At 57.2% G+C, this 27,921-nt stretch overlaps 1 protein-coding gene across 2 annotated transcripts; it reads right to left on the minus strand.

The window, feature by feature from the left end:
- Positions 1 to 1,835: 1,835 nt before the first annotated feature.
- On the minus strand, positions 1,836 to 27,502 carry SPOCK2 (SPARC (osteonectin), cwcv and kazal like domains proteoglycan 2). Of its 2 annotated transcripts, XM_036264975.1 has the most exons (11): positions 26,883 to 27,502; positions 12,624 to 12,632; positions 12,220 to 12,265; positions 11,891 to 12,005; positions 10,304 to 10,418; positions 8,596 to 8,710; positions 8,155 to 8,274; positions 7,517 to 7,735; positions 5,786 to 5,848; positions 4,234 to 4,371; positions 3,602 to 4,111 (listed from the first exon to the last, which is right to left on the minus strand). In XM_036264975.1, exons 1-11 carry the CDS (start codon positions 27,069 to 27,071, stop codon positions 3,969 to 3,971), a joined length of 1,272 nt encoding a protein of 423 aa, XP_036120868.1. In that variant the 5' UTR covers positions 27,072 to 27,502; the 3' UTR covers positions 3,602 to 3,968. The 2 variants fall into 2 exon arrangements, with proteins under 2 accessions (XP_036120869.1, XP_036120868.1); XM_036264976.1 differs by lacking the exon at positions 12,624 to 12,632 and having other exon boundaries at positions 1,836 to 4,111; positions 26,883 to 27,338.
- Between the last annotated feature and the right edge of the window lie 419 nt (positions 27,503 to 27,921).

Below are 27,921 nucleotides of genomic sequence, written 5' to 3' on the forward strand. Positions count from 1 at the left end.
ATATTATGAAAATATTCAAGTCGTGTCTTCAAATAATTTTAACAGCATGAAGAAAGGTTCACAATAGGTTAAGTGAAAAAAAGCAGAACATGGAGTTTGATCTGTACTTGGTGATGGAGATGTCTTTATCGGCATGGGAACAGGAAGGACAGAGCACATGTTTGCAATGATAGCCAAAATATCTCTAAGTTGCTCCTGGTCCTCCCTCAGTAGGTCTGTCCCCTCCTCCCAGCCGCACCCTCCCCAGGTCTGCCTGAAGGTGAATGAGAGGCGCGTGCCGACCAGGAGTCTGTTCTGGGACCTCGTCTGTAAAAGCCATTTCAGTGAAAAATGACACTAAGGGGAAGAAGAATCAGCATTGCCAGAAGGTGGTGTTTATAAAGTTTTTATTTTCCATTTTCTTAAAAATAACATTTGATTTCCTTTATGCATGTGTGGAGTGTACTGGTTTCCTTAGGCTGAGTAATAGGCAGATAAAGACAACACGAGGCAGGGTCCCCAAGTGGAGGCGGGGTTCGGGTGTGAGGGTGGGGGCCACGGGAAAGGGAGAGGGTGGGGTGATCCACGGGACGCTTGCGTGCTCGTCAATGCACACACACGGTCTAACACTTGGTTTTTCGATTTTTTTAAAAGACATCTAAATTACTGAGAGCTACAATTTCAGCACTTAAATATACAGACGGAAATCCACGCACTTCGACACAAGTCTTAACTCTAAGCTCAGTTGTCGCACATGACACAGTTTAGTAGCTTCAGGCTATAAAGCAGTTTGCTCTGCTTGGGACTTCCTCAGGATGTCTCGAGTCCCCTTTTGCACCCCTAGTGGCTCTTCCCTTTGACCCCTGCCAGTCCACAGCCTCCTGATGGTGCCAGGTGTCCGTGGATTAGCCATTCATTCTCCCCAAGGGCTGAGGGTGAGGCTTTGTTGAAATGGAGGTTCCCATGTTGATCCCAATGGACCCACCCACTCAGAGGTGAACTGGAAGCAGATGGAGCTCATGAAAGGCTGAGTGGGTGGCCTGCCCACTAAAACTAGACAGGCTGGCATGAGGAAAGAAGGGTGACCACTAACCCCATATGGTCACAGCCCCAGTAGGACAATAGGGGCAGTCATGATAACCCATCACACTCTCATCAACTTCACCTCCTCCTCTTCTCTCCTGAGCTCCACGCCACGCCTCCTCCCCCATCACCCTTGGACCCTCTCTGAGTGTCTCTCAAGGCACATTTGTTCTCTCCAACTCCAACCTACCCCATCTTAGACATACCCATCTCTCCCAGCACCCATGGGATAGGAGGGCTTGGGCAGCTCCAGGGCCCACAAGAAACTCGTCATTTAAATTTTTGGTTGAGATCTTTACAACGCAGTCCTAATTCCACTGCCTGCATAAGCCAGGGGAGTGGGGACAGGAAGGACAGAGCACATCCAAGTAGAGGGGCACAGGAGGGGCCAGGTGGTGACAGCTTGGTCAAGGGCATGAATCCAAGGATCTGAGGAAGGACCACCCTGCAGCCCTGCTCACAGGAAACCTGCAGCTTGCTGACGAGCAGCCACCTGGAGCTGCCAGCCCACTGGGAACAAGCTGCTTGTCTGGCCTTGGCGGGGCCTTTTCTCGGGCAGTGCAGTGAAAAGCAGTGCGGGGGCGCCACAGACAGGCAAGGCTGGACGCCTTTTGCCTTCTTTCTACAACATATTTACAAGGTCATAAAAATGTGCACAACCAGCAGACCCAGAGACACAGAGAGAGCACATGCCCCCACCCCACTGGAGAGGGGGGACGTGAGAAGGGAAGGGTGCCCTTCCTCCCCCTGCCCTCCCACCCCAGAATGCCCGAGCATCCTCAACAGCTGCCCCAGGAGGACATTCCAGAAGTCTGAGCTGAGGCAGAGGGAAGGGACAGACAGACCTCAATCCAAGCGAGAGCAGGAAGTTTCAAGTAGCCCCGAGTGAGAGAAGCAGCTGCTCCGAGACAAATCCCTGAACTGAGCTGGGACCAGAAGGAGGAGGGGGAGGAGGTGGAAGGAAGGAAGGAAGGAAGGAAGGGGAGACAGATGTGGGGGACCTGGAACAGCATTACACCTTATGGTCCGAACTGTGCTGCAGAATGAGAAGCGGTTTATGGGGCTCACTGGAGTTTCATTATTTCCCCCAAGAGAAGACTTGGAAGGTGGGGATTCCAGGGTGGAGTAACGGGGCAGACAGGTGAGATTCTTTCATCAAGTCCAGCAGATGCAGTGGGTGCTGAAGGTGCGGAGGGCCTGGCCGGAGCCTTGCACAGGGAACTTCGCCAGGTAGACCCCACGCCCTGCTACCCACCCAGCACACAGGGTGCCCTCCTCACCTCCCAGGCCCCTCGTCTCACACAAAGCGTACACACACACACACACACACACACACACACGCGTGCGCGCGCGCGCACACACACACACACACTTTCTCACTGCCCTTGCCACACACCGAAGGGCATCAGAGGCCCGAGTCTGGGTAAGAAATTCTTCCCCAACAGTGTTAGGGATTTGCTTCAGTAGAACTGGACAGGTTTTTTTGGGGAGGGGGGTGACACGAGTACCTTCTCATCCACCCTAGCTCCCGCCTGGCAGATTTGGGGGAACAGTGAGGCGTGGCCTCGGGCCAGGTTGTCCCAGTCCTGCCCCTTTGACTTTTCACAACTCCAGAAAGCTTCCTTCAGAGCTTGGAGAAGTCCCTCCCTAGAGCTGCCTTAGGACCCCCAGGGGGACGGAGAAAACCTGGGGCCGGGAGGAGTGGAGCTGGAAGCCCGCTCAGGCACAGAAGTGCTTCTCCCTTGAGGAAATGAGCTGGGGAAGGTCATGATCTCTGAGGGCAGGGAGGTTACAGATTCCCACCACTCCTCCTTCACAGGGACTCAGGGACAGTCCTCTCTACTGGTCTGCGTGAGAGGGGAGCATTTATTAGGGGGTCAGGAAGGAGGTGGTGCACACATACACCCCGGCAAAGACCTAGAGGGGACCAGGAACCCCAGCAAGGGGAACGGGCAGGTGCAGCACCTCACACAGCCAAGTAGAGCTCACTTACTTAACCTGCCCATTGCCTCCAAGGGAATGGCCCCACAGGAAGAGGCTGCCCTGTCTCGGCCGCTGAGATCTCTGCCTGGGTGTGCACCAGCAGACTACCTGCTGGTCAGTCCCTGCCACTCCACACCCCACCCCCAGGCAGCCTGGCAAGGCCTCCCCGTCCCCCTGCTTCTCAGCCTGTGCCCCCAGCTCCTTGTTGGCCACCTCGGTCACAACGGCTTGGGTTAGGAGAGCTTCTCTGGTGCTGGGGAGCCCCGCAAAGGGAAAGGACTTGCCGAGGCTGGTGGGACAGGTACAGCCAAACTGGCCCAGCTCTGGCAAGACCTCCAGCCAGCAGACAGCTCCTTGCCCTCCCTCCCCTCAATGGGGACATGCCAGCAGGCTTGAGCTTGACCCCAGAAGGGGAGCGAGTAGGGCAGGCAGGGACAGGAGTCAGGGCTGGCTGAGCCGAGGGCAGCCAAGCCGGCCAGGGTGTCAGGGCAGGCCTGGAGGCAGCTAGGGGACGTGACTCGCGGGGCATCTTTCATCAATTTTGACCTTTCAGTGGGTATATGTGTGTGAATGTGTATTTGAAAACCAACAGGTGGAGTGAAAACAACTACAAGGAGGCCAAAGGGGACTTTGGGTGACTCACTCTGCCAGGAGCAGTGTGGACCAAGGGCAGGTTTGTCAGCGCATGCGCTCACGCGCACACGCGCACACGCACACACGCACGCACGCATACACGCGCACACGCACGCACGCACGCACGCGCACAGGCATTCTCCCATCTGGGCCGCACCCGTGCCGTGCACTCACACTCCCCGCCCTCCCGCCGCAGCCGGGTCCTTCCAGCTGTATTTCCGGATCCATCTGTAAGCGGCCTGCTGCTGTCCAAGTCTGCTGGCCTGTCCCCCTCCACGCCCGCAGGCGGTCTACCAGATGTAGCCTCCGTCGTCCGCCTCCGCCTCGCCCTCCTCCTCCTCGGCCTCCTCGCCCGCTTCCTCCGCCTCCTTCTCCTCCTCGTCCTCCCAGCCGACTCCGCTCCCAAAGTCCCCTGAGAAGCCCACGATGTCGTCTGTGAGGTGAACAAGCCAGGGTCACGTTAGGCCCCTGCCGGCCCCCTCTCCCCACTGCCCACCAGCGAGGGGCGCAGACCCCCGGGCGCAGGCCGGAGCCCCCTGCTGCCGCCGCCCTCACCGCAGTCGGGGCTCCCGTTGGTGCGGGTGCCGGTCAGCTCCAGGCCCAGCTGGTCCACACACCAGCAGTCGCCACTGCTCTGGTCACACTGCGTCTTCCGGTAGTAGCCGTCCTCGTCGCAGCTCGGGATGAAGGCTCCTGGATGGGTCAGAGCAGAGGCCGGGAGGCCGGCTCTTCAGAGAGGTGGCCCTGGAGCCTCGGGCACAGGCAGCGGTGCAGACCCCCCAGCCCAGGCGCCGACCACCCAACCAACCCGGATGCCCATGTTTCTTCCAGCTCCACTGACTGGAGACAGGAAAACCCAGCTCCCTAAGTAACCTGCTCAGGCCCAGATGACGCCCGCCTGACTCCACCACTTCCTCCACTGCCCGGCCCAAGTCTTGCAGGAGGCCAGGCTGATGTCGTCCTGCGCAGTGCCCGTCCGGCTGCTCCTGCTCCCGGCTGTCTCGGGCTGGCAGTGCCCACGCCTCTCCTCTCAGCCCCTCCGGCTCTGACCTGCCTAAGGGCCCACCCATTTCCCTCAGCTGCAGAAGGCTGCTCCTCTGTCCACTCAACAAACACGCGATCACCACGCTGGGGACCCAGAGATGGACTCGGCCCACTTTGGGGGGTGAGACACACACAGAAATACTACTACAAGGCGCCACCGGATGGGTGCCCAAAGGCCCCCCAAGCATGCTCAGGAATAGACTGGAGAGGATCTTGGTGGCTTCCTGGAAGAAGCGGCGCTCAAACCCACCCTGAAGGCTCGGGCTCTCGGTCAGTATGGGTCTGCAGTGTGGTTCCAGTGTCCGTTTTCACATGTACTGGTCTCATCGACCCAGTTCAACGCCAAGCTGCTGTCAAGGAGCTATGAGGCCCCACAGAACCTGCCTCTCAGACCTCTGTCCCCTCAACCACCACTTTCCAGCCACATGGGACCTTTCTTTCTGTTCCCCATAAACCTTGATTGTCTTCCTGCCCTCTGCTCATACTTGGCTGGCTCTTCTCATCCCTCAGGTCTCCCCACGAAAGCCAGCAGCCCAGAGAGGCCTTTGCGAGCCCCAGGTTAACTTATGCCCACCTGAACTCCCCCTCAGCACCCCACATCCATAAGCCACGGTTGGTGGTTCTGCCTTTTTGGTGTGTGCTGTTCCTGGGTTCATGAGGCCAGGGCCAGGGCTGTGACCCATCAGTTCTGACCAGGGCCGGCTCCCGAGCACTTGCTGAGCAGTGAGTGCCTGCTGGGGGGGCCTCACCCAAGCCCCGCTCTCACCCCGGCTGAACTGAATAAAATGGACAGTCCTGGGAACCTTTTGTAGCCCCACATCCTGCCCCAACAGGGGTAGGCAGAAAGTAGTGCTGAGAACACACTCACTGAGGGGTTGGCTGGGAGACCCTGCCCCAGCACAAGAAGGAGAACAGGAAGGCAGCTTCCTTCCCCTGTCTTCCTAGGCCAGGTGTCCTCTGGGCTCAGGTCCTCCCTGACACCCAGGGACTGGAGCCTCCAGTGGCCTCAGAGGGACCCTGGGCGCCCCTCCCTGCCTCCTCTGCACCCAGCTCAGCACCTCACCTGGCTTCTTCTTGGCAGCCTCCTGGATCTGGACGCGCTCCAGCTCCACCAGGCAGGGGGGCTCTGCAGGGAGAGAAGCAGCCTCGGGTGGGACTATCCCATGGAACTGGGAGGGTTCACCGTGCCCCCCAAGGCTTAGAATCCCAGGCAAGGGGCTGTACAAGATGAAAGTGACCAGGCTCAGATCTGCAGCCACCCCACAGTGATGGGATGCACCGATCCCTTTAATGTCCCCAAATTGATGCACGGCACCCAGGCTCCAAATGAGGGAGGCCGTTCCATGCCTACAGGGTAGGCCGAGGTCCCCAAGAAGCCAAGGGCTCTCTGAGGGTGTGGGTGACGCATGGGATGAGTAAATAGGATTCTAAAGAGGGGCGAACGCACACACTCCCCAGGGGTAGAAGCTCCACGGGAAACATGAGACAAGAGGGGACGTTAGTGGGAAGCCTGAAAATAACTAGCAGCCAAATTGAACTTGTCTGGGACCGGAGAAGTCCTCTGGCCCATCCCAGCTGGAGGCCTGGGTGATGATAAAATGAGGCCTGTTCCCAGGCTTCTGCCCAGGAAGGCTGGTGTATAGAATCAACGAATGAGCTTCCAAGGCCTGGAGGGACAGGCGAGGGAGCAGTGCGGACAGCAGGGAGGCTGGGCAGTCAGGGGCAATCAAACTGATCCAGAGGCCTCACTATGCAGAGGGTTGTGCTGTACACAGGCCCTGCACCCAGGTTTTCTCAGTGCATCCTCACAGCAGTCTCCGAGGCAGGTCTGTTCTCCCGATTCAAATGGAGGAACTGGGCTCAGAAAGGTACCTGCCCAGGGCCCAAACCAGCATATGGTGGAGCCCTAGCAGCAGCTTGAGCCTCAGGCACGGATGCTGTACTACTTTTACTCCACGACCATTGACCACCGAGGAGCCAGGAAGGGCACCGGGGCGGGTGCCAGGGGCTGGGCCAGGCAGCTGATCCCTGGGACTCGTTTCCTCTCCAGGGGCAGCTGCACTTGGCCTAGATGATCTCTAGCATATGTCCAGCTGTGACTCAGCAAATGATGTGAAATGTCTCTAAGGCTAACGATCACCTGTATAATCACCTATTGGGGACAAATAACGAGATGCGCCCAAAAGTGGAATCATGGAAAAGCCAAAGTAGCTTTAGCTTCAAGGCCCTTTCAAGACCCTCCAGGGGTCCCTAGAAATGGTACATTTAGTTTTGTTGTTGTTAATCCTCATCTGAGGATATTTTTTTCCACTGATTTTTAGAGAGTGGAAGGTAAGGAGGGAGGGAGAGAGAGAGAGAGAAAGAGAAACATCGATTCAAGAGAGACACATCGATTAGTTGCCTCCCACACGACCTAGACCAGGGCTGGGAAGCCGGTCAGCAACCCAAGTGCATGCCCTTGACTGGGAATCGAACCTGTGACCCTTTGGTGCGCGAGCTAACACTCTAACCACTGAGCCACAGCGGCCAGGGCACATTTATCATTTTTTAACATTCGTTCTTTAAGAAGACCTCCAAAAGTGCATACACTTCAGGACCCACACCATCGGGATCCGCCTTGGAGCCTACACAGAAGGGAGTTTGTGTTGGCGTCACGGAGAGTATTGGAAGTGGGTGAGCTGGGAAAGTTCTGGTCCTGCTAGCTGACCAAGACAGCCATTCCAATGCCTGGAGAGGGCCTGGAGCAAGGGGCAGAGACCGGGAGTGTGGGGGCCCAGCCAGGGGCCACACTCACTCTCCCTCCAGAAGCAGAAGCACCACTCCGCGGTGGAGACACGGCCATCCTTGTAGGTGTCACAGGAGTTGAAGAAAGGGCGGATGCAGGCCTCGTACTTGTCCAGGTTGATGGCAGCCAGCTCCATCTGGTCCAGGAAGAGGTCAGCACTGGTGTCCAGCTTGGAGAACATCCAGCCGATGGAGTCCTTGCAGCTGGCCCCCAAGATCTTGTCCAGGCCTAAGAAGAAGACAAGGTTCCAACACACTCAAGGCAAAGCTCCAGCCATCCGTCCGTCCATCCCTTCACCTTCCCCTCAGCCCTCGGTTCAGGGTCAGATCCATCCCTCTGCCTCCACCTAAGACTGCACCTAAACCATTCAAAACCCTGTTTGAAAGCACTTCAGAGAAAATAATTCCTTTCCTTCCCTTGGCTACATTTCAGGGCTTAAACTCACCCCACCATTTTAAGAAGTTCTTCCTATTAGCTAACCTGAATCCCTTCCATCTGGTTGAAGCCTACTGCCCCTGGTTCTGGGGTTTAGGCTCTTTTAGGGACTCAGAGTCTGGCAGGAGGGAGCACAAGGCAGGCTGGCCCCAGGGCACACCTGTCTCCCCAGATCCCTCCCTCCTCCCAGGCAGAGCAACGGGCTCCTGTACCACTGGCTGGGCTGGCTCCGCTGCTGTTTGAGCCATTCTGCTTGGAGTTCTCATGGAGAAGCTGGAACCAGTCCCTCAACCGATCTCCCAGGTCGGCCAGGTCCTGACCCGTGCAGGTCTCTGCAGAACAGGGAGGGGGTGGAGGGTGAAGGTCAGTGAAGCAGCAAGCATGATCTTAACTTGGGATGCTGCCCTCCAGGCAGAGGTGGGGCAGCCCTCTGGGATGCTACAGAAAGGGGAGTTAGAAATTAGAGGCTCCCTCTCCCCTCACTCACTAAACACACACAGCACTGTGGCTGAGGCCCAAGCCCCCTGCCCCTCCCCGGCCTGTCCTCATTCTCTCCACTTCTCCCTCGCTGCTCTGCAAACATCTTGCTGTCCTGGAGCCCTGGCACTGAGACCCACCCCAGCCCGCCCTGGCTGTGGCCCAGCACGCATTACCTGGTTTGCCTTCCACGGTGGACGTGGTGGCCTGCTCCGTGGGGCAGGGGCAGGGGCCCTCACATCTTACCGCCAGCTGTTTGCTGCTCAGGCAGGCCTGCTGCTCCAGCTTACACTGCACAAGATGAAAGGTGGGGTGTGGAGGGGTAAGGGGGCCTCACCTCAGGGGCCCTGCAGCTGGGCCACCGACATGGCAGCCACACCTGCCTTCCCCATTCTCACTGTTGACAGGACAGCCTTCCTGGTCCCTCTGGTAGCCATGGGTGTACAGGGCAAGGGGCTTCAGGCTTAGGAAGGGGGTGCTAGCAACTGAAGGCACCCGTGAACCCACTCTGCACCAGCTTGCCCTCTCTGCACATTTATCTTTCCCAGGACACCCGTCTTCTCATGCCCTCACCCTGTTTAGCTATTGCCCACCCCCTCCTTGCCCTCATGGCCTCTCCTGCTCACCACAGTCCCTTGGTCCCTGGGTCCCTGGCCACTGACACCCTCCTTCAGTGGCCTTCCCACAGTCACCTCCGTGGGCTTTGCTCAGCTCTCTTGACAACAGTTACTGGCTATTGAACATCTGCTCATTCCTGGGCCTTTATTAACCACTCAGCTGCAGCTGTTAGCTAAAGCCAGCTGCTGAGCGGGCTCATCCCTCCTTGCCCTCCACCAGTTTCCCTGGTGGCAGTCTGGTTCCCCTGAGGGGTGACTGCAGCACTGTCACAGCATCTTCTCTCTTGGTCCCCTTCAGCTCCGAGGGAGGAACTGTGGTCCTTGTGCTCAGCACAGAACATGGAAGCTCAGAGGCCCAGGACTGGCCGCAGGCCACCAGGCTGGGATGGGAGCCAGACCTCCTGGTGCCCTCCACCTCCCACAGGAGAGCCATGACCCTCAGACCTCAGCTTCCTGCCCAAACCCCACCATGCCCTCTGGGTGTGACACAGCTTCTCTCCTGCTCCTCTGCCCTGCCAGCCTCCAGCTCCTGGCCTCAGCGTTCGCTTTATTCTCTCCCTACCCTCCCTTCAATGGGTGACCTCATCCCCTCCCCAACTTCATTCACCACCCACAGGGAGGGGCAGACCTGCTCTTGAACCTGCACATCACCCCCAGTTCTGAAGCCCTAGAACCCCGCCCGAGCGGACGGACAGTCAGCCCCCTCCACACCCCCGCTCATCTGGGAGGGGATCACCATCACTGCGCGTCTGTGGCATCGGCAGCCGATACAAGGCTTTCACAAATGTATCATTTAATCCTCGTCAAAATCCCTCAGGTGGGAATTCCTTCCCCCAACCGCTGTTCCTTCCCACATGGTCACCTCACAGGAGAGTATTTCCTCCTGCTCCTGAACGCCCAGGACTGGCTGGCGAACACTGTCCCCTCCTATGGTCTCTGCCTGTGGTCACTGGGTGACAGCTCCTTCCTCCATGGCCCCGGTTCTCCCAGGAGGCCCTTTCCTCATTTTCTCTAACCTGCAGTCACCTGCCCACCTGTCTTCCCAGGCCCAGCCCGTATCGGACCTTCCTGAGATCAGCATCTTGGGGAGCCCCAGCCCAGGGCTCAGGTGTTCCTCCTCTGAGGGCTACACTGAATGCGCTGTGAACCCTGCGGCCCCCCATCAATACTGGGGTCCCTCAGGAAGCTCTGCTGCCTGTTCAGTCCTCTCTGTTCCCTGTGGCCTCAATGGCACCCACCCTACCGCGCTGGGGCCCGGGTCCCTCACCACGGAGCTGTACGTGTGGCCGTCAGAGCCACAGACTGAGGCCAGCTGGGCCATGTGGCAGGGCTTGCAGGCGCTGTCTTTGCCGGCATGGAGCTTCAGGGCAGGCTGCTTGATCCTGCGGAGGGTGGGGAGGGCACAAGGACAGAGGCGAAATGAGAAAGGGACAGGGACAGAGAAGCTGGTCCGGGACACCTGTAGTAGATGCAGCCTCTCCCTGACCCCCACCCCCGTCACCCCCAGCCAGACCCCCTCCAGCTCATTGGGGAGGGCCAACGGGGCAGGGTCTGGACTCCGGCTTCCCCTTTGCTGGGGTCCTGGGTCTGCAGGGCCTCCAGGCAGCAATGCCCGTCTGACTGTAAGATGTAAGAGGGAGTCGGCCTAGGGGTCAGACCGAATCAGAGGTTGCAAATTGATGGCCTACATGCCATATCTGCCCAGCACACTCGATTTTTTGGCCATCGAGGCTTTTTGTTTTTAATTGAGTTATTTACAAAATAGAACCATTCACACAAAGCCTGGACTCCTGGCCTTCGTCAGTAAGATGTAGCGGTCCTGGTTCTGGTCCCGGTCCTGGTCCCACAAGGCCCTAGTCGGCCACTGGGCCCCTCTCCGCAGGGCCTGGGCTCACGAGTGGCTGTCACTGAGCTCTGCACATGGACGTGGCCTGCCAGCCCCTGCAGGCATCTAACACTGTACCCCGTCTCTGGTCTCTGATTCTCTAATCCAGGACAAGAGGGGAGGGAACTGGGAGCTTTTCTAGGCGTGTTGGCACCAGGCGGGGTCTGGTCCTTGGGCTAGAGCTAAGGCCGCAGATGCCCCTCATCCCTCCCCTCCTCTGCGAGCCTCAGAAGCAACAAGTATCTCATGAAGTCACTGCATGCCAGAGCTGGAAGGAGCCCCGAACCATCTGGGCCAGCCTGTCTGCCTCACAGGCGCGGGCAGCAAGGCCCAGGCAGGCGCCGACTTCCCAGGGCCCACATGGCTGGTGAACGGTCTCTCACAGTGTGGTGGCTTTAAGTGTGTCCACGCATTTTCTGACACGCCTCCCTTCAAAAGATGGAGCTGAATCGCCCTCCTCCAGAGCGTGGCTATACTTCTCACTCACTCCGAACACACAGAAGTGGCAGAAGTAACAGTGTGTAACTTCAGAGATGAGGTCATACATGACATGTGGCTTCCTCCTTGCTCCATCTCCCTCAGACGACTCCCCCAGGGGAAGTCAGCTGCCACGTGGTGAGGACATTCAAGCAGCCCTATGGACAGGTCCACGTGACTAGGAGCAACGGCCTCCGCCAACAGCTGTGTCAGGAGCTCGGGAGCGAACCCCCAGCCCCAGGCCAGCCTTCAGATGATGCAGCCCAGCAGCATCTTTGTCACTCAGGACAGACCCTGAGCCAGCACCATCCGACAGAACCACCTCTGGATTCCTGGCCCCCATGAAACGTGAGCTAACACACCTTGTTGTTTCAGACACAAAGTTTTGAGGTAGTCTGCTTCACAGCAATAGATGAGGGGTGCGCAGGAGAGGGTCAGTCAAACTCCTGCTCTTTAGTAAACCCTGCCCGGGCACCCTCCCCAAACCCGCACCTGTGCTCCAGCTTCTTGCGGCTCATGCACATGGCCCGCTGGAAGTCCTGGGCGATGCACACCTTGTGGCGGCTGCACTTCACCTTCTGGCAGGGGTCCTTTGTGGTGTCCAGGGCTGCGGGACACACGGGCGGAGCTCAGGTCAGCTGGGCATCAGTGCCAGAGATCCCTGGCCCCTGGCGCCACTTCTGAGCTTGGAAGCTCCTGTCCGCAGCTCTTGGTGACCAGAGCACCTCGGCTCCTTGGCTGCCCAGGGTCAGGACTTGCCCTCTGGCTTCAAGTCTCCCTGGGCATCAGTCACCTCCCCCGACCTGGGAGGGGCGTGTTACCTTCATCTCCTTGCTGGTTGTCCTCCCAGCTCTTGATGTAATCATCCTAGGAGAGGACAGAGAGGGGTGGGGGAGAAGGAAAGGGCTAAGATTCGCATCCAGAGTGGAGGTTCAACTCCAGGACCAGGAGAGGACAGGGCTGGGCCACTGCTTGCACGTGTGCATGGCCACCATCTTGGTGGCTGCTCGATGACCCCTGTGCACCCAGGCCCTGCCAGCTGCTTCCCGCAGACCTCTACCCCCCTAAACCCATGTCTAGAATCCCTTCCAGCTTCTTCCAGAGCCTCCTTATCCCCCACCCCACAGTGGACGCTGCAGGGAAGAAGTCAGGGTGAGGGCGCAGAGGGAGCAGGGAGAGTGGACTGCAGAGGGACCATGTGCCGTGGGGCCCGGGCAGTACTCACCTCCACCTCCTGGGGAGCGGGAAGCAGCCGCAGACCAGGAACGAAGCAGGAGACAGGGAGAGATGGGGATGTCAGTGTGAGGACACCCTCAGACCACAGGACCCCAGGGCTCCCCTGCCCTTGGTTGGGGGCACTGCGCAATAGTCTTCAATTGCTGTGGTCCTCTGACCTCTACGGTCAACTAGAGGCCAGTATTCCTGTGTCTGCACCAGACAGCAAAGACCTGGGCCCGCTCGAGGCCAGCCCTAGGAGCAGGAGGGGTGAGGCCCGTGGCATGGAGAGGGGAGGTGCCATCCTCTCCTCCAGGCCCTGAGGCTGCTCCCAGGGCCCAGCCCTGTCCCCACCATTAGGGCAGATGTCTGGGGGGCCTGTACTACCTGGAAAATGTGATTCTCAAAGCTGTGCCCTGGGTGTCCCAGAAACACCAGTCTCTCCCTTTGCTAGGGTGCCTCCCCGGGCAGCCCCGCCCCTCACCCTTGCCCACCATGTGAGGGAGGCGGGAGGAGGACCACCCTTCCAGGCTGCACAGGGACTGTTCTTACTCAAGGTCTGACTTGGCTGCAGGGTTCTGATGGGGCACTGCAGGGGCCACGGTCCCTTCAAATGCTAATGGCATCCTCAGTTACCATGGTCTAGGTACAAGTCCTCAAATTCAGAGGATCCTGAAAAAGCCCTCTGAGGCCATCCTGGCCCAGCCCCTCTGTGTACAGGAGAGGCCGGCAAGCCCAGTGATAGGAAATGACCTGACCTAGGTCCCACCATCACAGAACCCAGGTGTCCCGACACCCAGCACAGACCTCTCTCTGGCTACAATACAGTCTTCAAGGCAGAAGACACATGGGTGCTCACCCCCACCCTGCTCTGGCCACAGGGGCCCGAGGACCCCAGAGCGGCTGGAGAAAGAGTGGCTCCCAGTCTAGCTCACTGGCATGAAACTCCCAACACATCTGGTTGCCCTGCTTTCCCAGGGGTGGTGGCATTGCTGAACACTGTCGAACAGCTCCGGGTGTCCCTGGTGGAAGCTCTGCAGGACAGGCAGAGGGAACTTCTCGGGACTGGAGGCTGGCAGTACCAAGGAGCTAGCTGCTGGCCTCCTCTGGATGGAGGGAGAGGGGCGTGAGGAGCCGCACACAACTGCCCACCAAGGATCAGAGCTGTGCAGGGGTGAGGTGGGGTAGGGGTGGGAAGGAGCCAAATGCCTGGCAGGCCTGGGGAAAAGGGCATGGGGCTGCTGCATCACAGGGCAGCCACATGGGGGCAGCAAGGGGCACAAGGACCTGCGTCCTCAGCTGCTTTGAAACCCCAGGGCCCCAGGGCTTCTGAAGGCTCCCCTGGAAGTCCACTTGCATCAGAGGACCAGGCAGGGCAAGGGCCGCACCAGCACGGCCTTCTAGCAAAGGCCAGGAAGTGGCCAGGGCCCAGCAGGCAGCTGGGATCAGCACCCACGTCAAGTGCACTGTGGTCATGCGTGTACTGTGTGCTGCTCACATGTGTGCATGCCTGCGGGCCCTGGGTATGCATTCTGGAGCATGTGTGTGTGCAGGTCCTCGTCTATGAGCATGTGTACATGTGCACACACGTGTAAGCAACGTAGGAAACAAGGACACCTCCAGGCAGCTCACCCAGTGCCAGGTGGTTTTTATCCAGAAACAAGGTAACAAAGCCCATTTCTCCCAGCAGCCTCCAGTTTTCACACCAGAGACCAAGGCCTTCCCCTGCTTGGTCTTCCTGACCCTTCCCCAGAGAGGGGTGGGGTGGGGGGGGGGGAAGAAAGGGTGGCAGGCGAAGACCAGCAACCTCTCTTGTGAGGAGGGTCCTGCTTCCACATGCACCTCGTGTTCATCTCCCTGTCTCTCCTCTCTCTCCCCCTCCACTCTGCCCACACCTGCCCCCACACATGTCCAAGCAGCCGTGTCCCGCTGTCCTGGAGCCCGGAGCTAGCAGGAGGAATGCCTCAGAAACGGCTTCCGGAGAACCTGGCCTGGGTGGCCCCATGGGCACTGAACAGGCCAGCCCTGGCTCCAGGCTCGGGCACCCCTCCCAACTCCACAGGCGCGGCCTGAGCCCCCGTGAGCCCCTGGGCAAGCTGCTGAGGGGACTGCAGGGCAGGGAAGCGGGCACCGTTTCCCTCATTGGCTAGGGCCAGAGGAAGCCAGCCCCGACCTGGCCCTCTTCCGGGCACTCCTCGGGATGGAGGGGTCCTCTCCCAGTGTCCCTCCACCCCAGATGGGAATTGGAGGCTGAGGGGGGCCACATGGCTGAGGCCAGGGCTTCAAGGTTGGGGCAAAAGTAGGGACTGGCCTCCATCAAATTGGGGTCTTCCCAGCTGCTCATCATTCCCTGGGAGGGGAGTGGACATGAGGCCGAGAGGAGGACAGGGGAAGTGGCTGGTATGAGTCACCTGTCCCCAGCCAACAAGGTCTGGATGCCCCAGAACCCACCTGCGCCGAACTGGAGTAGGGAGGGGCCTGTGTCGGCCAAGGGCCTTCGTGCCTGCTCACTCCCTACACTCCGGCCTTAACCGCCAACTCGCCTGTGAGCAGGAGCCTTTGGGGCTTGGTACAAAGTGGGTTCTCGAAGGTCAAGATCAAGAATTTTTTATTAGAAACCCAAGGGAAAGTGAGAAGGGGAAGAGGGAGTTTGAGAAGGGAGATTCCACCACCCACCTCCTCCATCAGTCCTGGTGGGGAGCCATCTGCACCCACCCAGCTCCTCCCGATTCAGCGGCAGGGAGCAGGGGTTGAGTCTTCTGTTCTAGCTCAGCTCTCGGTACCCACTGTGAGAGCAGGTGGAGAGAGGCCCGAGTGCTTCTGGTCCCAGGACCCTCACCCCTGGACAATGGGAGCAGCTGACAGAGAGGGCTGAGGAGGGCGGGCCCTGGCGTCGCACAGAACCCCACCGCTCCCTTGTCAGCTCACCTGGGCAAGCACCCTGACCAGCAGGAGCTCAGCAGCGCCTGTCTTCTGGGACTACTCAGGGATTAAGGAATGAGGTGTCTGTGAGGTGCTTGGTGTCCAAAAAGCACTCAACAAGTAAAAGCCATCATAGCCGAAGAAGAGACCATAAACGCTGAGCAAGGAAATGGTGGAGAATCAGAGAACAGGTAGGAGGCCACAGAAGGAGCCCCTGGCGAGAACAGAGAGGCTGCGGGGACAGAGACCAGTGCGAAGTCTCCCCCAAGGGGTTTCCAGGGAAGGGGTAATGAGGAAGTCCTGTGGGCAGCAGGGAGGCAGAGCCCAGGGACACACTTGGGGGCCCGAAGGTCGGATGTGGGCTGGCTCATCAATGCCTGTTTATGGCACCCAGGTGGGCTCATTAGCAGTGGTGTGAAATGGTCTTCTGAGGAGGAGGTGTAATTCTGTCCTGCTTCTGCTACTGAAGGGTGGATCCTGTCCCTCCTACCCCGCCCCCAGGAAGGAGGATCTAGTCTAGAGCCAGGGCCAGGTCCAAAGGGAGATGGGTCACAGGCTGAGACCCAAAGTTCTGGGCAGAGGATGAGCATATCTATTTTACCTGGATACCTCACCTGGTCAGTTCGGCCATGACCACCCCTGCACACAGTGGTGCTCAGCACAGAGCAGGTGCTGAAAAAACATTGGTGCTTTTAAATGAAATCCTCTCCAAATAGTTGTGTGTGTGTGTCTTCCTTTTGCCCTCACAATCCTGTTAAACAGGCAGGACCATAAGAATCAACCTCGTAAAAAATGAGAAAACGGAGACTCAGAGAGGCAGAGCACTGGCCAAGGGTCCCAAGACAGATGAGAAAGTGAGCCAGGGCTCCGGCGGGACCTGAGGGGACTGACCCTCCGCCGCACCTTCCGGGTAGGTGGGGTCTCTCACTGAGAGAGTCTTGCACTGACAAGGGGCAGGGGGGTGGAAGGGACTTTGGACACAGTCTGTTCTGAACTTGGCTCATTGTGTGGCCTCGGCAAGTCACTTCCTCTCTCGGAGCTGAGTCCTCTCTGGCCACGTGGGTACCTCTCAGTTCCAGCTGCACATTGGCACCACCTGCAGAGCTGCTTAAACCATCATTGCCCAAGCACCACCTGAGCCCGCTGCAGCCTCCTGGGTGCTGGCCCTGGAGAGCTCCCGCTGAGGGCTCAGCAGGCCGCGGGGTGAGCCCATGGCACCAGCTCTGGGTCTAAGGGCCTTCCAGCTCCGCACCTTATGTCTAATGCACCTTATGTCTCTGGTGTCTTCGCCTCTCATGTGGGACCTCGGGTGAGAAAACGCAGATGCTCAGTGCCCGAGAAGCAGGCTGGCTCACTGGAACCCAGTCTCCTGACTTCCAACCCCAGGCCCTTTCCATTGGCGCGTGTCACAGGGCCCTCTCCAATCTCACATCAAGCCAAGGAATCTGCCCTGCCCCCCCCACCTTATCTGCCTTATCTCCCCCGCCTGTGCTTCCGCCTCCTTCTCCTCTCCCTACTCTCCTCCCTTCGCAGCCTCCACTGCTACCTCACCAGCCCTGGCCTCGGTCACAGCGGTGCCGGCCAGGTCATCTCGGGATTCCTTGCATCCTTCCATCCTCCACACTGCTGCAGCCACAGAGACCTTTCTAGAACACAATTCTGACCATGTCTCTCCCTCCTTAAAAAACCCTTCACTGAATATACATTCTGAAGAAAAAGGTTTTTGTTGTTGTTTTTTCTTTATTGGGAGAGAGGCAGGGAGAGAAAGAGACACATTGATTTGTTTCACTTCTTCATTCTTTGGTTGATTCTTGTATGTGCCTTGCCCGGGGATTGAACCCTCAACCTTGGCGTACCGCAACGATGCTCTGACCAACTGAGCTACCAGGCCAGGGCCTAAAAAAAGTTTTAACCAGTGAGCAGGTAAAAATAATTTGTACCAAAATGTTAACAGTGGCTCCCCCAGGGGTAGGAATGCAGAGAATTTGGGCATCTTTCTGCCTTTTCCCAAGTTTCCAAATTTTCTACAATGTGAACATGTTTTACTTTTTGGATAAAGGGAAAAGCCACCATAAATCTATTAAAAACCCTCCCTGGTTCCCTGTCACCTGGAGAAGAGAACCCATCTTCCCAGCCTCATGCCTCCCAGCAGCTGCTGGCATGGCTGGACCTGGCATAGCCTTGACCCAATCCTGAACGTGTGTCTGCATGCAGCCCAAGAGCTTCTATTCCTTTTTTTTTGTTGCTGTTAATCCTCACCTGAGGATATTTTTCTATTGGTTTTTATAGTGGAAGGGAGGGAGGGGGAGAGAGAAAGAGAAACATTGATGTGAGAGAGACACATCGATTGCTTGCCTCCTGCGTGACCCCTGCTGGGGCTGGGGATTGAATCTGCAACTCAGGTACGTGCCCTTGACTGGGAATCAAACCCTCAATCTTTAGGTCTGCAGGCAGACACTCTAACCTCTGAGCCAAACCAGCCAGGGCTCTACTCATGTTTTAAAACCCAGCTCAGTCCTCATCTTCCCTAACCTGCCCCACATCCAGTTTTCCCTCGAGCCGCGGCGCCTGGTAGAAGTTATTATTCCTCCATTACACTTCTGCCCATGTAGTAGGTTTGAGTCCATGTAGATGGCTAGTTCCCTCGGGGCAGAGGCCATGTAAAGCTCATCTGTCTATGCCCAGCACCTGGCACAGAGTGAAAATACCACTGATAACAGGTAACATCTTTTCATCAATTACCACATGGGAGGCACTGCACTAAGCGCTTTATATCCATTGGCTCACTGGCTCATTGGCTCTTCACAATGACCCTAAGAGAAAATAACTATTGTTATTCCCATTTCTCAGGTGACAAAATTGAGGCTTGGAGGACTTATTCAGGATCACACATCAGTTGCACAGCAGAAGAGTAGTGGTAGCCCCAGAACTGTGGTTCCAGACTCTGTGCCCCTTACCAGGACTCGGTACTGACTCAGTACTTGCTCCAGACACTTGAGCAGATGCAGAAAGTCCCAGGCCTGGGGCTGGACCCGGAGGCCCAGACCCGGTGCATGCTGGTTTCTCCAATGACACCAGCTCTGCTTCAGCCCCCAAGCAGGCAGTCCTATAGCCAGAGGGGAGGGACTGGCAGCGGTGGGGGAAGACACCTGGGGGCTTCCTTCTCCAGGCACTTTCCAGAAACTCCTTCTCATGCCCCAGGTTTGACTAGTTTGGAGCTAACCCATCTCCTGCTTTGATCTCTGTGGCTCAGTTCAGTTGCCATGGAGACAGAGCCCACCATGCCAGGCTGGGGGAGAGATGGTGGTGACTGCGCAGGCCTGGGGCACATGCTGGGTGTTTCCAAGTGCTGTTTACTTCCTGTCATTTTAATTAGCACCCAAATCACCCGCTCACTTCACAGCTTGAATTAACCCAATCTCTCCCGGCCTCTCCATCTGGTGGAGAGGATGAGACACAGCAGTAAATGGAGCAAAGGAAGAGCAGTCCTCCCAAGGCCCTGACTTACTGGGCTAAAACCCACTGGGCAACTCTCTGCCTGTCTCTTGGCTGCACAGTGTGATGGGGAGACTGACTGCCAACATGGAATCAGGGCACTGGGCTGCAGCCTGGCCCTGCCTCTGACTGCCAGCAAGACTGCAGGCTGGAGTCCTGCCCTTCCAGACCCCACCTCTTTGTCTGTCAAATGACATGACACCCTTGCCGGGGCTTCGAGGGACCCAGTGCAGCCATGTCTGAGAGAGGGCTTTGTAAACTGGGAGCTCTGCACTTTCAAAAGCCACAAAAGACCAGTGAGGCTCGGTTCCTTGGCACACAAAGTGGGGGCCTGGGCTTGGGTGGGCAAGATGCACGTTTGGGTCTCATGGTCACAGTGGACCCCAAATATGGACTAAAAACAAAATTGATGGCTCTGGCCGGTTTGGCTCAGCAGTTAGAGCGTCAGTCAGTGGACCGAAGGGTCGTGGGTTCGATTCCTGGTCAAGGGCATGTACCTGGGTTGCAGGTTCAATCCCCAGCCCCGGTCGGGGTCATGAGGGAGGCAGTCAATTAATATCTCTCTCTCTCTCTCCTTCCCTCCCTTAGACTCTCCCTAAAAGAAAAAAGGAAAAATATCCTCAAGTGAGGATTAACCAAAAAAATATATTATTGAATTTATTAGGGTGACATTAGTTAATAAAATTATATAGATTTCAGGTATACAACTCTATAAATACATCAGCTGTATACTGTTTTGTGTGTTCACCACCCAAAGTCGAGTCTACCTCCCCCACCCTCTCCCAGCATAGACTCCAAGCATAGACTGTTGACAGTGTCTCTAAACAAGAATCTGCAGCCAGAGGCACACTGATGGAACCAAATGACATCCATCCTGAGACTAAATAAACTTTTGGAAGCCTGTTACGGCATTTCTTCATTTTTTAAAAGATGGAGAACCTCTAACACTGGAAGCAGGCTTGGCCTCTCTCCACCTCGGGAAGACCCTGTGCCTGGCATTATTCCGCCTCACTCCTTAGGCCAGACAGCCTCGGGCAGCCCAGGCCCCGGAGAGGCCCTGGAGACGGGTGGCTCAGGCCTCCTCCTGCCCCTCCCTGCACAGCAGGGGAGCAGAGTGAGGCAGCCGGGAAGGAGTGAGGCAGCCGGGAAGGAGCGAGCCAGGCCGAGTGGGGCTGCCTGGGCTCTCAGCTGAGGCCTGGCACCCCCATCACAAGCCGGCAGAAGGCATCTTGAGGAGGCAGCGCCCTCCGTGCAGAGGAGGGTGGGACCGAAGCAGTTGTTAAATATTTGCTCCTCTCTCAGAGGGCGCGGCAGAGGCTGTTGGGCCTGGACAAACAGAAGGAGACAGTACCTGGCAGACAGAGGAATTTCCTTGGAGGGCATAAATGTGCACGCCATATGCCCACACCACCCTCCCAGACTCCCTGGGCTTGCCTCTCCCGCGAACCCGGGGCATCTGGAGCCACCTCCCAGTCCCTGGGTGTCGGTTCCAGGCAGAGGTCCCGGGGCTGAGAACAGGGGAGCTGCCACGGGACCTCCGTTCCCGTTTGGGACAGGGGGTGTGGCAGAATTTCAATGCCAGGGATCTCTGAGGAGGACCCAGGGGCTGGAACTGAGGAAACACAGACACGGGTATGGTGAGCGGGGAGATGGGTCCTCAGGTAACTGCCCCCTTCTGGGTCTGTTTCTCTACCTACAAAATGTGGGGGTTAGTGCTTCGTGCTTAATTCTGCTGAGGCTCCATGGTTCTGCTCCCCTGGCTCTTCCAAAATGACAACTTTGAGAAGACAGGAGGAGTCTGAATGTCCTCGACCTGTGCAAGGGAACAAGGGACCAGGGAAGAAGCCAGAAGGTTGCACCCAGACAGGCAGAGCGCAGCCTTGACCTCTTCTCAGGTGTCTGGGGAGAGAGCAGGCAGGGCAGCTCTGACAGGTGCTTAGCCTGCTCTGGGCTCTGAGCCCCCACTCGCCAGGAGAAGGGAAGGCTGGCTGCAGTCAGGCCCAGACCCACAGACAAAATGGCTGAAGGACAGAGACCTGGGGGACAATCTTCCTTCGTGGTGTCGTTCATTCTCTTATACTACAAGTGAATCTCTGGGGGGGTCAGGGTGCTGGGGTTCTAGCTGTGACCGTCCCACCCTTCTGGGGTCCAAAAAGAAAAAGAGATCTCCCCAAATAACCAGCATGGCTCATTCTAGAGCCCCAGCTCCCCCTTGGCCCTCTGCTGCCTGAACCCACAGTGCTGCCGCCTGAAGACGACAGGGAAGGGCTTGGATGAGGGTGAGCTGAGATCCTTTCTGGCTCTCACATTCCACAGTGCATACACTTATACTGAGCACCCACTGTGTACACAAACACCCTGTGCAATGCTCTGAGGACGGGTGGTCAGGTACACCAAGCAATCTATTCCCAGACCCTGCCCTCAAGGGCTTACCCTGGGAGGTACGTGACAAACATGTTAAAAATACCAGCAGGAGGACTCTTGAGACACAAACCCACAGTGTGAGGCCACAAGGCAGCACCAACATGTGCCAAATGAGTGCATGGCCAATAAATACTGCAGGAACCTGGAGGAAGGGGCCACACCTCCAAAGGAATGCCACCTGAGCCCCAGGGTCAGAGGCTGTCCCATTTCAAGAACCACATCACCCTACACAGCCCACAACGTTAGACACAGGGTATCTAAAGTCTGTATCCAGCCCTGGCCAGTTTGGCTCAGCGGTTGAGCCTTGGCCTGTGGACCAGAGAGTCCTGGGTTTAGTTCCTGCTAGAGGCACGTATCACAAAAAAATAAAATAAAATAAAGTCTGTATCCAGGCCTCTACTCGGGCACACATTCTCCTTGTTTACAGTCCTAAGGAGACTATCGTGTTCCACCCGCAATAAACATGGACAGAAGCGGTATGCCCATCCCCAGCCTGGCATTTGCCCCAAGATGCCATCAAGCCCCCCCCCTCTTTTTTTTTGGTATGTGCCCCTAGCTGCTAGGGCCTAGCGGGAACTGAACCCAGGACTCTCTGGTCCGCAGGCCGATGCTCCAACTGCTGAGCCAAACCGGCAGGGCAAGCCCCATTTCTTAAGTTTCTCAAACTCTGGCTAATACACACCCTGCCCTGATCTGGTCACAGATACCTGCTCAAGCAAAAGGTAAATCCCTTCCCTAACCCCCAAGACTTGCTGCCCAGCTTGCGGCAGGGATGGGTGGGTGGCTGGGGTGGCTGCGGGTCAAGGGGCTGTTGGCGAGTGCTGGTGCCATCTTCCCCGAGTCACAGGACGGAGAGGGCTTGGTAGATTACTCTGTTTAGCCTGATCATTAAACCGACGGGAAAATCAAGGGCCAAATGTGAAGTGGCTCCCAAGGCCACAGCATTAGTTCTGTCCTCTCACAAGGAAGACAAGCTGAGTGCTCTCCCTGGGGCTTGGGGTAGGACAGACAGCTCTCCACTCCTCCAGACAGCCTCCTGACTGGAGAGCGGGAGGTGGTGTTGGCTTGCTGTCCTCTTCAGACTAGCTGGAAGCTGAGAGGAGCACATGACATCCTCTCCAGCCAGAGGACTCTTCTCTCCCTCTTCCCAAGGCGTGGAGCCCTGCTGTGTACTCAAGAGTCCCTCACCACAATGACACCACTCTTCAGTGTGAGAGAGGATTCAAAACCAGGGTGCAGGAGGAGGTTACGGGAGGACCCCAATTATGGAATCTATTCTGACCCATTTGGGGGTTCTTCTCACACACCCACACTTCCACAAACATCTGTGCAGTTCATCCCCACACTTGCATTGGTTGAGGTGGGTGGGGCCGGGGTGGTAATAAGGAAGCATCTTTGTGGCTAAAACTTGCTACTGACCTGCTTGGTGATCATAAAAACACCAGAATCCTGAGTAGCCATCAGGCAATACTTCCCTGGGCCAGAGCCCAGGGTCATGGCAAAGCCCTGGCATCTGGGAGGTGTTTAGACCTACAGAGAACGAGTGAGTTAGTGAACATGCATCAGCACCTTTCTCATGGAGACTGAGGCGTGGTGTGGGCTAGCCCCGGACATGCTGATCCATCTGGTAGTTTTTGGTGGGGCTGGACAGTATCACCCGAAGTGGATGCCCTCAGGCCTCCGACAAGGTACCTTGTGTTTATGCATTCATGTCAGCTTCCTCGCCTAAAACTGAAGCTCAGAGAGGTCAGCGGATGCACCTGGCATCACATGCCCAGCCAGTGGCAGAGGCAGAACCTGAACCCAGGCCTTCCACGTGCAGGTCGGAGCTCTCCAACCACTTGCACCCGCCTCTCCTGGCGGGGCGCTGCCTGTGGAGCGTCACCAGGCCAGGGGTTGGGAGCAGGCGCTGCTCCTGCCCAGGGCATGCCTGCGACCCACAGGACACAAGCCAGACTAGAATTTGTTCTTCAGGGCAGATTCTTCCTTCCCAGTTTCATTAAAGGTTAGGCCTAGAGTTCCCTGAAAAGCAGAGTTGACTTAGACAACCTGGGTTCCAATTCCAGCTACGTCACCTACTCGCTATTTGACCCTTGGGTAATGACTTAACTTCTCTGTGCCTCCTTTTCTTCAACCACAAAATGGGTGGGCTCTAAAGTGACCACAACTTTAGAGGGGCACCAGAGGCAATACACTCGCTGGGCAGCGCTCGCTGCTGGTAACGGCCGGTGTCAGCACTCACTGCAACCAGCGGTTCAACACACATGGACTGTGTGCCTCCCGGGGGCCACGCACCGTGCTAGACACTCACAAATCTCATTACAGTGGAATGGAAGTGGAGTACAGAGTAGAGGAGAGCCAGGAGGAAAGAACAGTCAGTGCTGCCTAGCCAGGCTCTCGGAGCTGCCAGAAGAATGCTGTGTAATGCACCCGTCTCCTCTTGACTGTCCATCGCCATCTCTGAGGCCTGGACGCTTCACTCCAAAGACCTGCAGTAAATCCCACCCCATTCGGTGAATCCGGGATGGTGGCACTGGGAGGCAGGGATCGGAGAAGACCAGGGTAGGGCACAGCTAGATCACAACGTCCCCATCTCCTCTGACATGAAATTCTCTCCTCCTGGGCATTAGAAGAGATCTGCTCAGGCACAGGATGTGAAGCCCTGTAGGAGAGGATTACTCCACTAGTAAATCCTGCCACCACTGTAATCCCAGTGCTCAGAGGAAGAATGCTTAGCTGAAGTCCCCCCTCACCAACTCGGACCAATTCCATGTTAGAATAACTGCCCAGGCTTTCCTCCTTTTCGTTCTCCTGATCCCTTAGACACGATTCCCTCAATCTTCCCCCTCAATTCAGCCAACACCATTTAATGACATATGTCCCCCACTCATGCTGACTCCTCCATCCTATTTCCTAAGACGAGTCCATTCTACTTGCCTTCCTTCCACCAAGGTGAACCGGGGACCCCACACCATTTTGTGATAGATTATGAACAAGGCTCTGGTTCAACTTGACAACACCTTAAAGGTTCAAAAGAAGAAACTCCTATCTCCCCTTTGAGAAGCCAAGGAGTCTATTTTCAAGAAAGCTAACCTGATGAAATATATGGAAAGCCTGACGCTACTGTGCCCAACCAGAGGGCCTCCAGCCCTTAGGGAGGGAAGTGGGACCTCTCCTAACAGGAAGGATGAGAAGTGGTAGTGCTGGCAGAGCCCCTGCATGCAGTCTGTGCACTGCACAATTCCAGGGGGCGCCATTCACACTGTGGCTCCCTAAAGTTATGCAATGCGGTGGCTCTGAGCTAGCAGCTGCCTGCCTTTCCACAAAGCTGCTAACACACCCAGAGCCAGACCCTCTGCACAGCCTTCCTTGACCCTGTCCTCCTGTAGCCAGAGCTCCTCTTAAATGCAGATTCAGAGGAAATCTGCCCTAAAAAAGTCTGAGGCCACCCAAATCAATACATGCCCTACAGCCTTCCAAAAATCCTATGAGGGCAGGTCCTGCAGAATTTCAAATCTGGTGTCTTTCTGCTGATGAGCATGGGGGAAAGAGGAAAGTGGTTGGCACCAATACAGGGAGACAGGTGGGCAGCCCTGTGCCAGGGGTCAAGCAGCCAATCATTTATTCTCACCCACAGAGTTGGCTATTGGAAGCAGGTGGAGGAAGGGAGGTAGGGAGACATCTTTTATTTTTAAACCTTTACTGTTCTGATTAAGCATTTCTTTTCCCTCTGACCTTCACCGGTTCTGTTGTGGAAGATCAAACAGCCAGTGAGGCTGAGGGAGGCCTGGACCAGTGACACATGGATTTCGGATGGGCCAGCCTGCTGCTCCCCCTCCCCCCTTCGCCTGCTTCCCAGGCAGCGACTGGAGACTGCAGCTAATTTGTGCTGGGCCTGCAGGGGCCAAGGAAAGGCCTGGCTGGAGCTCCATTCGCCTTGGCTAGACCAGTCTGGGTGGGGCAACCCCACTCTGGGGCCCAGGTCACTCTCCAGAGGACCTGGCAGCACACTCTTTCTGATGAATTACCGCCCATCAGTTTGACTTTGGAGAGAAACAGTCGTTTCTCTCACCATAACAAAAAGATCCTTATCTCTCTGCCTCTTCCCATCACTTGGCTGGATATCATATGAAGAGTGTGTTTTTCAAATACATTTGTAAGAAACTTCTGGATGCATGCAGTTTAAGAGAAGATGGGAAAGGTCAGGGGGTGGCTTGTGTTGTACTAGGTAGCTGCAATGAGGGCATCTGGGAATGAGGAGCAAGAACTGGGGTCGTAGAAGAGGGTTTCTGGGAAGTAGTATCACAGAGTACTAGGTCGCTGGGACGGTCTCCATTGGCGCATCCGGGCCCAACCTCCACCTAACCACCCCACCCCCACCCCACCCTCTTCTCTGGGTCCCAGCCACGCCCTCTGCCCTCCACTCCTCACTCACTTCCCCTCTGGGAACACCACCTCCGTTTCCCCTCTGATCTACAGGTGCCGGTAAACAAAGTGCTGCAGCATCACTGGCTCCCCTGCAGCCACCTCCCCACCCCCATCCAGCAAAGTTCCTCCCAAGGTTAAGCCGGGTTGGGGCAGCGGGTCGCAGAGGGCCCCCAGACCCAGCATGTGGGCTTTCCCCTCTGCTTTTCAAGCATATGGGGCTATGGAGTCTTTTTTCCGCATCAGAACCGCTCCCCTAGCTCGGGGTTGGGCTCCCCCATGAAAGGCTGGTCCTGGAAAACCAGCCTTCATTTGTAAATGGGCACCTCCAACCTGGTTCCGGAGGCCACCCGGGTGGCCTAGGGTATTTTCACCGCCATCGTCCGCCCCCCTCCCCCATCGCAGACACGCCTTTCACCATCTAACCTTAGGATTGCTTGGACCCTTCCCGCTCCCGAAACTCAGAACCCCAGCTATGGGCCCGGTCCCCTTCTGTGTCCCCTCCCCCAAAGCCCAAGATGGGAACAGAGGGCACTCGCGCAAGACGATGCTATCTTCCCCAGCAGCCGCACCCAGACCTGCCCCTTCCGCAGTGCCGGGCGAGTGAAGCCTGCAGCATCTGCTCGGCTAGGTGCAGGCCTGGGGGCGACTCAGAAAAAAGAGCGGTGGGAAGCAGGTCCGAATCCCAGCTGCAGACAGGGCCTCCGCCCCTCCCTCCCTGCACCTCCCCCGCTGCATCCCGCATCCTGCTCCGCGCCCGCCTGCCCGCCTGCGGCGGCGGAGACCTAGTCGCCAACCAGGGAGACTCGGGCCGTGAGGGCGGCAACTGGCCAGAGCCCGGTGGGTGCACGCTGTTCACCCGCGGTGCAATGAGCTGGCCGGGTTGCGGGAGCCTCTGGCTGCGACTTGTAGCCGCTGCTCCCGGGGCTGGGGTCTCGGCTCCGAAACTCCCTCCCCAAACCCGTGCCCCTCGCCCTCCGCCCTCGGGGTCCTGCAGACTTACGTCTCGGAAGCGGTTCCAGTCCTTGATCTTGCCGCTGTACTGAGAGATGGACGACAGCCATTGCTCGTCCTCCATGAAATTGCCGGGGGTCTCGCCCTCCTTGAGCCCCTTGGCGTCGCTTTCCGCCAAGGCTGCGGCAACCAGGAGCAGCAGCGGCAGCACCAGCCGCCCGCAGCCCGGGGCGTGCATCGTGGTCTGGATGCGACCTGGGGGGAGTCTTGACTCCTGCAGTATTTTAATGTCCTTCTTCCCACCCCACAGCTGGCGAAGCAAACGCTGTCGTCCTCCTCAGCCCTCCTCCTCCTGCCCGGTCTGACTCCGGTGACAGACGGATAGCGGGTCGCGGCTGAAATGTGACCTGGTTAGGAGATGCACTTGTCTGAAAAAGCCCAGCGCTGGACGCGGAGAGGAGGAGAATCAGAGAGGCTGCGCCAACAGGGGCCGTGTCTGTAACTGTAGCATCAGCATCACGTTTGACATCATCATACCTGGTTTAAAAAAAAAAAAGAGGGGGTAGATTTCAAAGGGAAGCGCTAGATCAGAGCACCCAAAGCCAGCCAGCCACAGCTCAGCCCAGCCCAGCCCAGCACTCGGGGAGTTGCAAACCAAGGAATCCAAAAGGGCCTCCCTGCTGTCTTTCCAAGGGTGGAGAGGGAAAAGAGGGGCCCCAGGGGTCTCCCCTGGGAAGATGGAAATGGGAGAAGACACAAAACTCTCCGGTTACAAAGCCAGCCAGGCTCAGGTGTCTAAAGGGAATTTGGCCACAGACACCCTTCCTCTCCCCTTGCCCCCCACCCAGAGGGGACTGTGCCACAGCCCTGACAGCTGGCTTCCTGCGAGTTATGGCTCTACAGTAATGGGTGGCTTCGTGAAGACAAAAGCCATATAACAACTGGCTGCCTCAGAACTATTGCTCCCCAGCCCCACATGCTCTTTTCAAGGCGAGTCCTGAGCACTGAATGGCTGGCAAAACAGAGGCAGATGTCCTCCTCCCCAAGCAGCTGTTTAAGGGCTGTCACCCCTTTTGTTAGCTCTTCCT

Source organism: Molossus molossus, unplaced genomic scaffold, assembly GCF_014108415.1.
Source record: "Molossus molossus isolate mMolMol1 unplaced genomic scaffold, mMolMol1.p scaffold_m16_p_17, whole genome shotgun sequence".
Lineage (NCBI taxonomy): Eukaryota > Metazoa > Chordata > Mammalia > Chiroptera > Molossidae > Molossus > Molossus molossus.

Coding starts and splice junctions, on each gene's coding strand:
- SPOCK2 (XM_036264975.1), bottom strand. CDS start 27,071: ATGCACGCCCCGGGCTGCGGGCGGCTGGTGCTGCCGCTGCTGCTCCTG. Junction 8,711..10,303: donor GCCACACGTACAGCTCCGTG/GTGAGGGACCCG, acceptor CATCTTGTGCAG/TGTAAGCTGGAGCAGCAGGC. Junction 8,275..8,595: donor CACCGTGGAAGGCAAACCAG/GTAATGCGTGCT, acceptor CCTGTTCTGCAG/AGACCTGCACGGGTCAGGAC.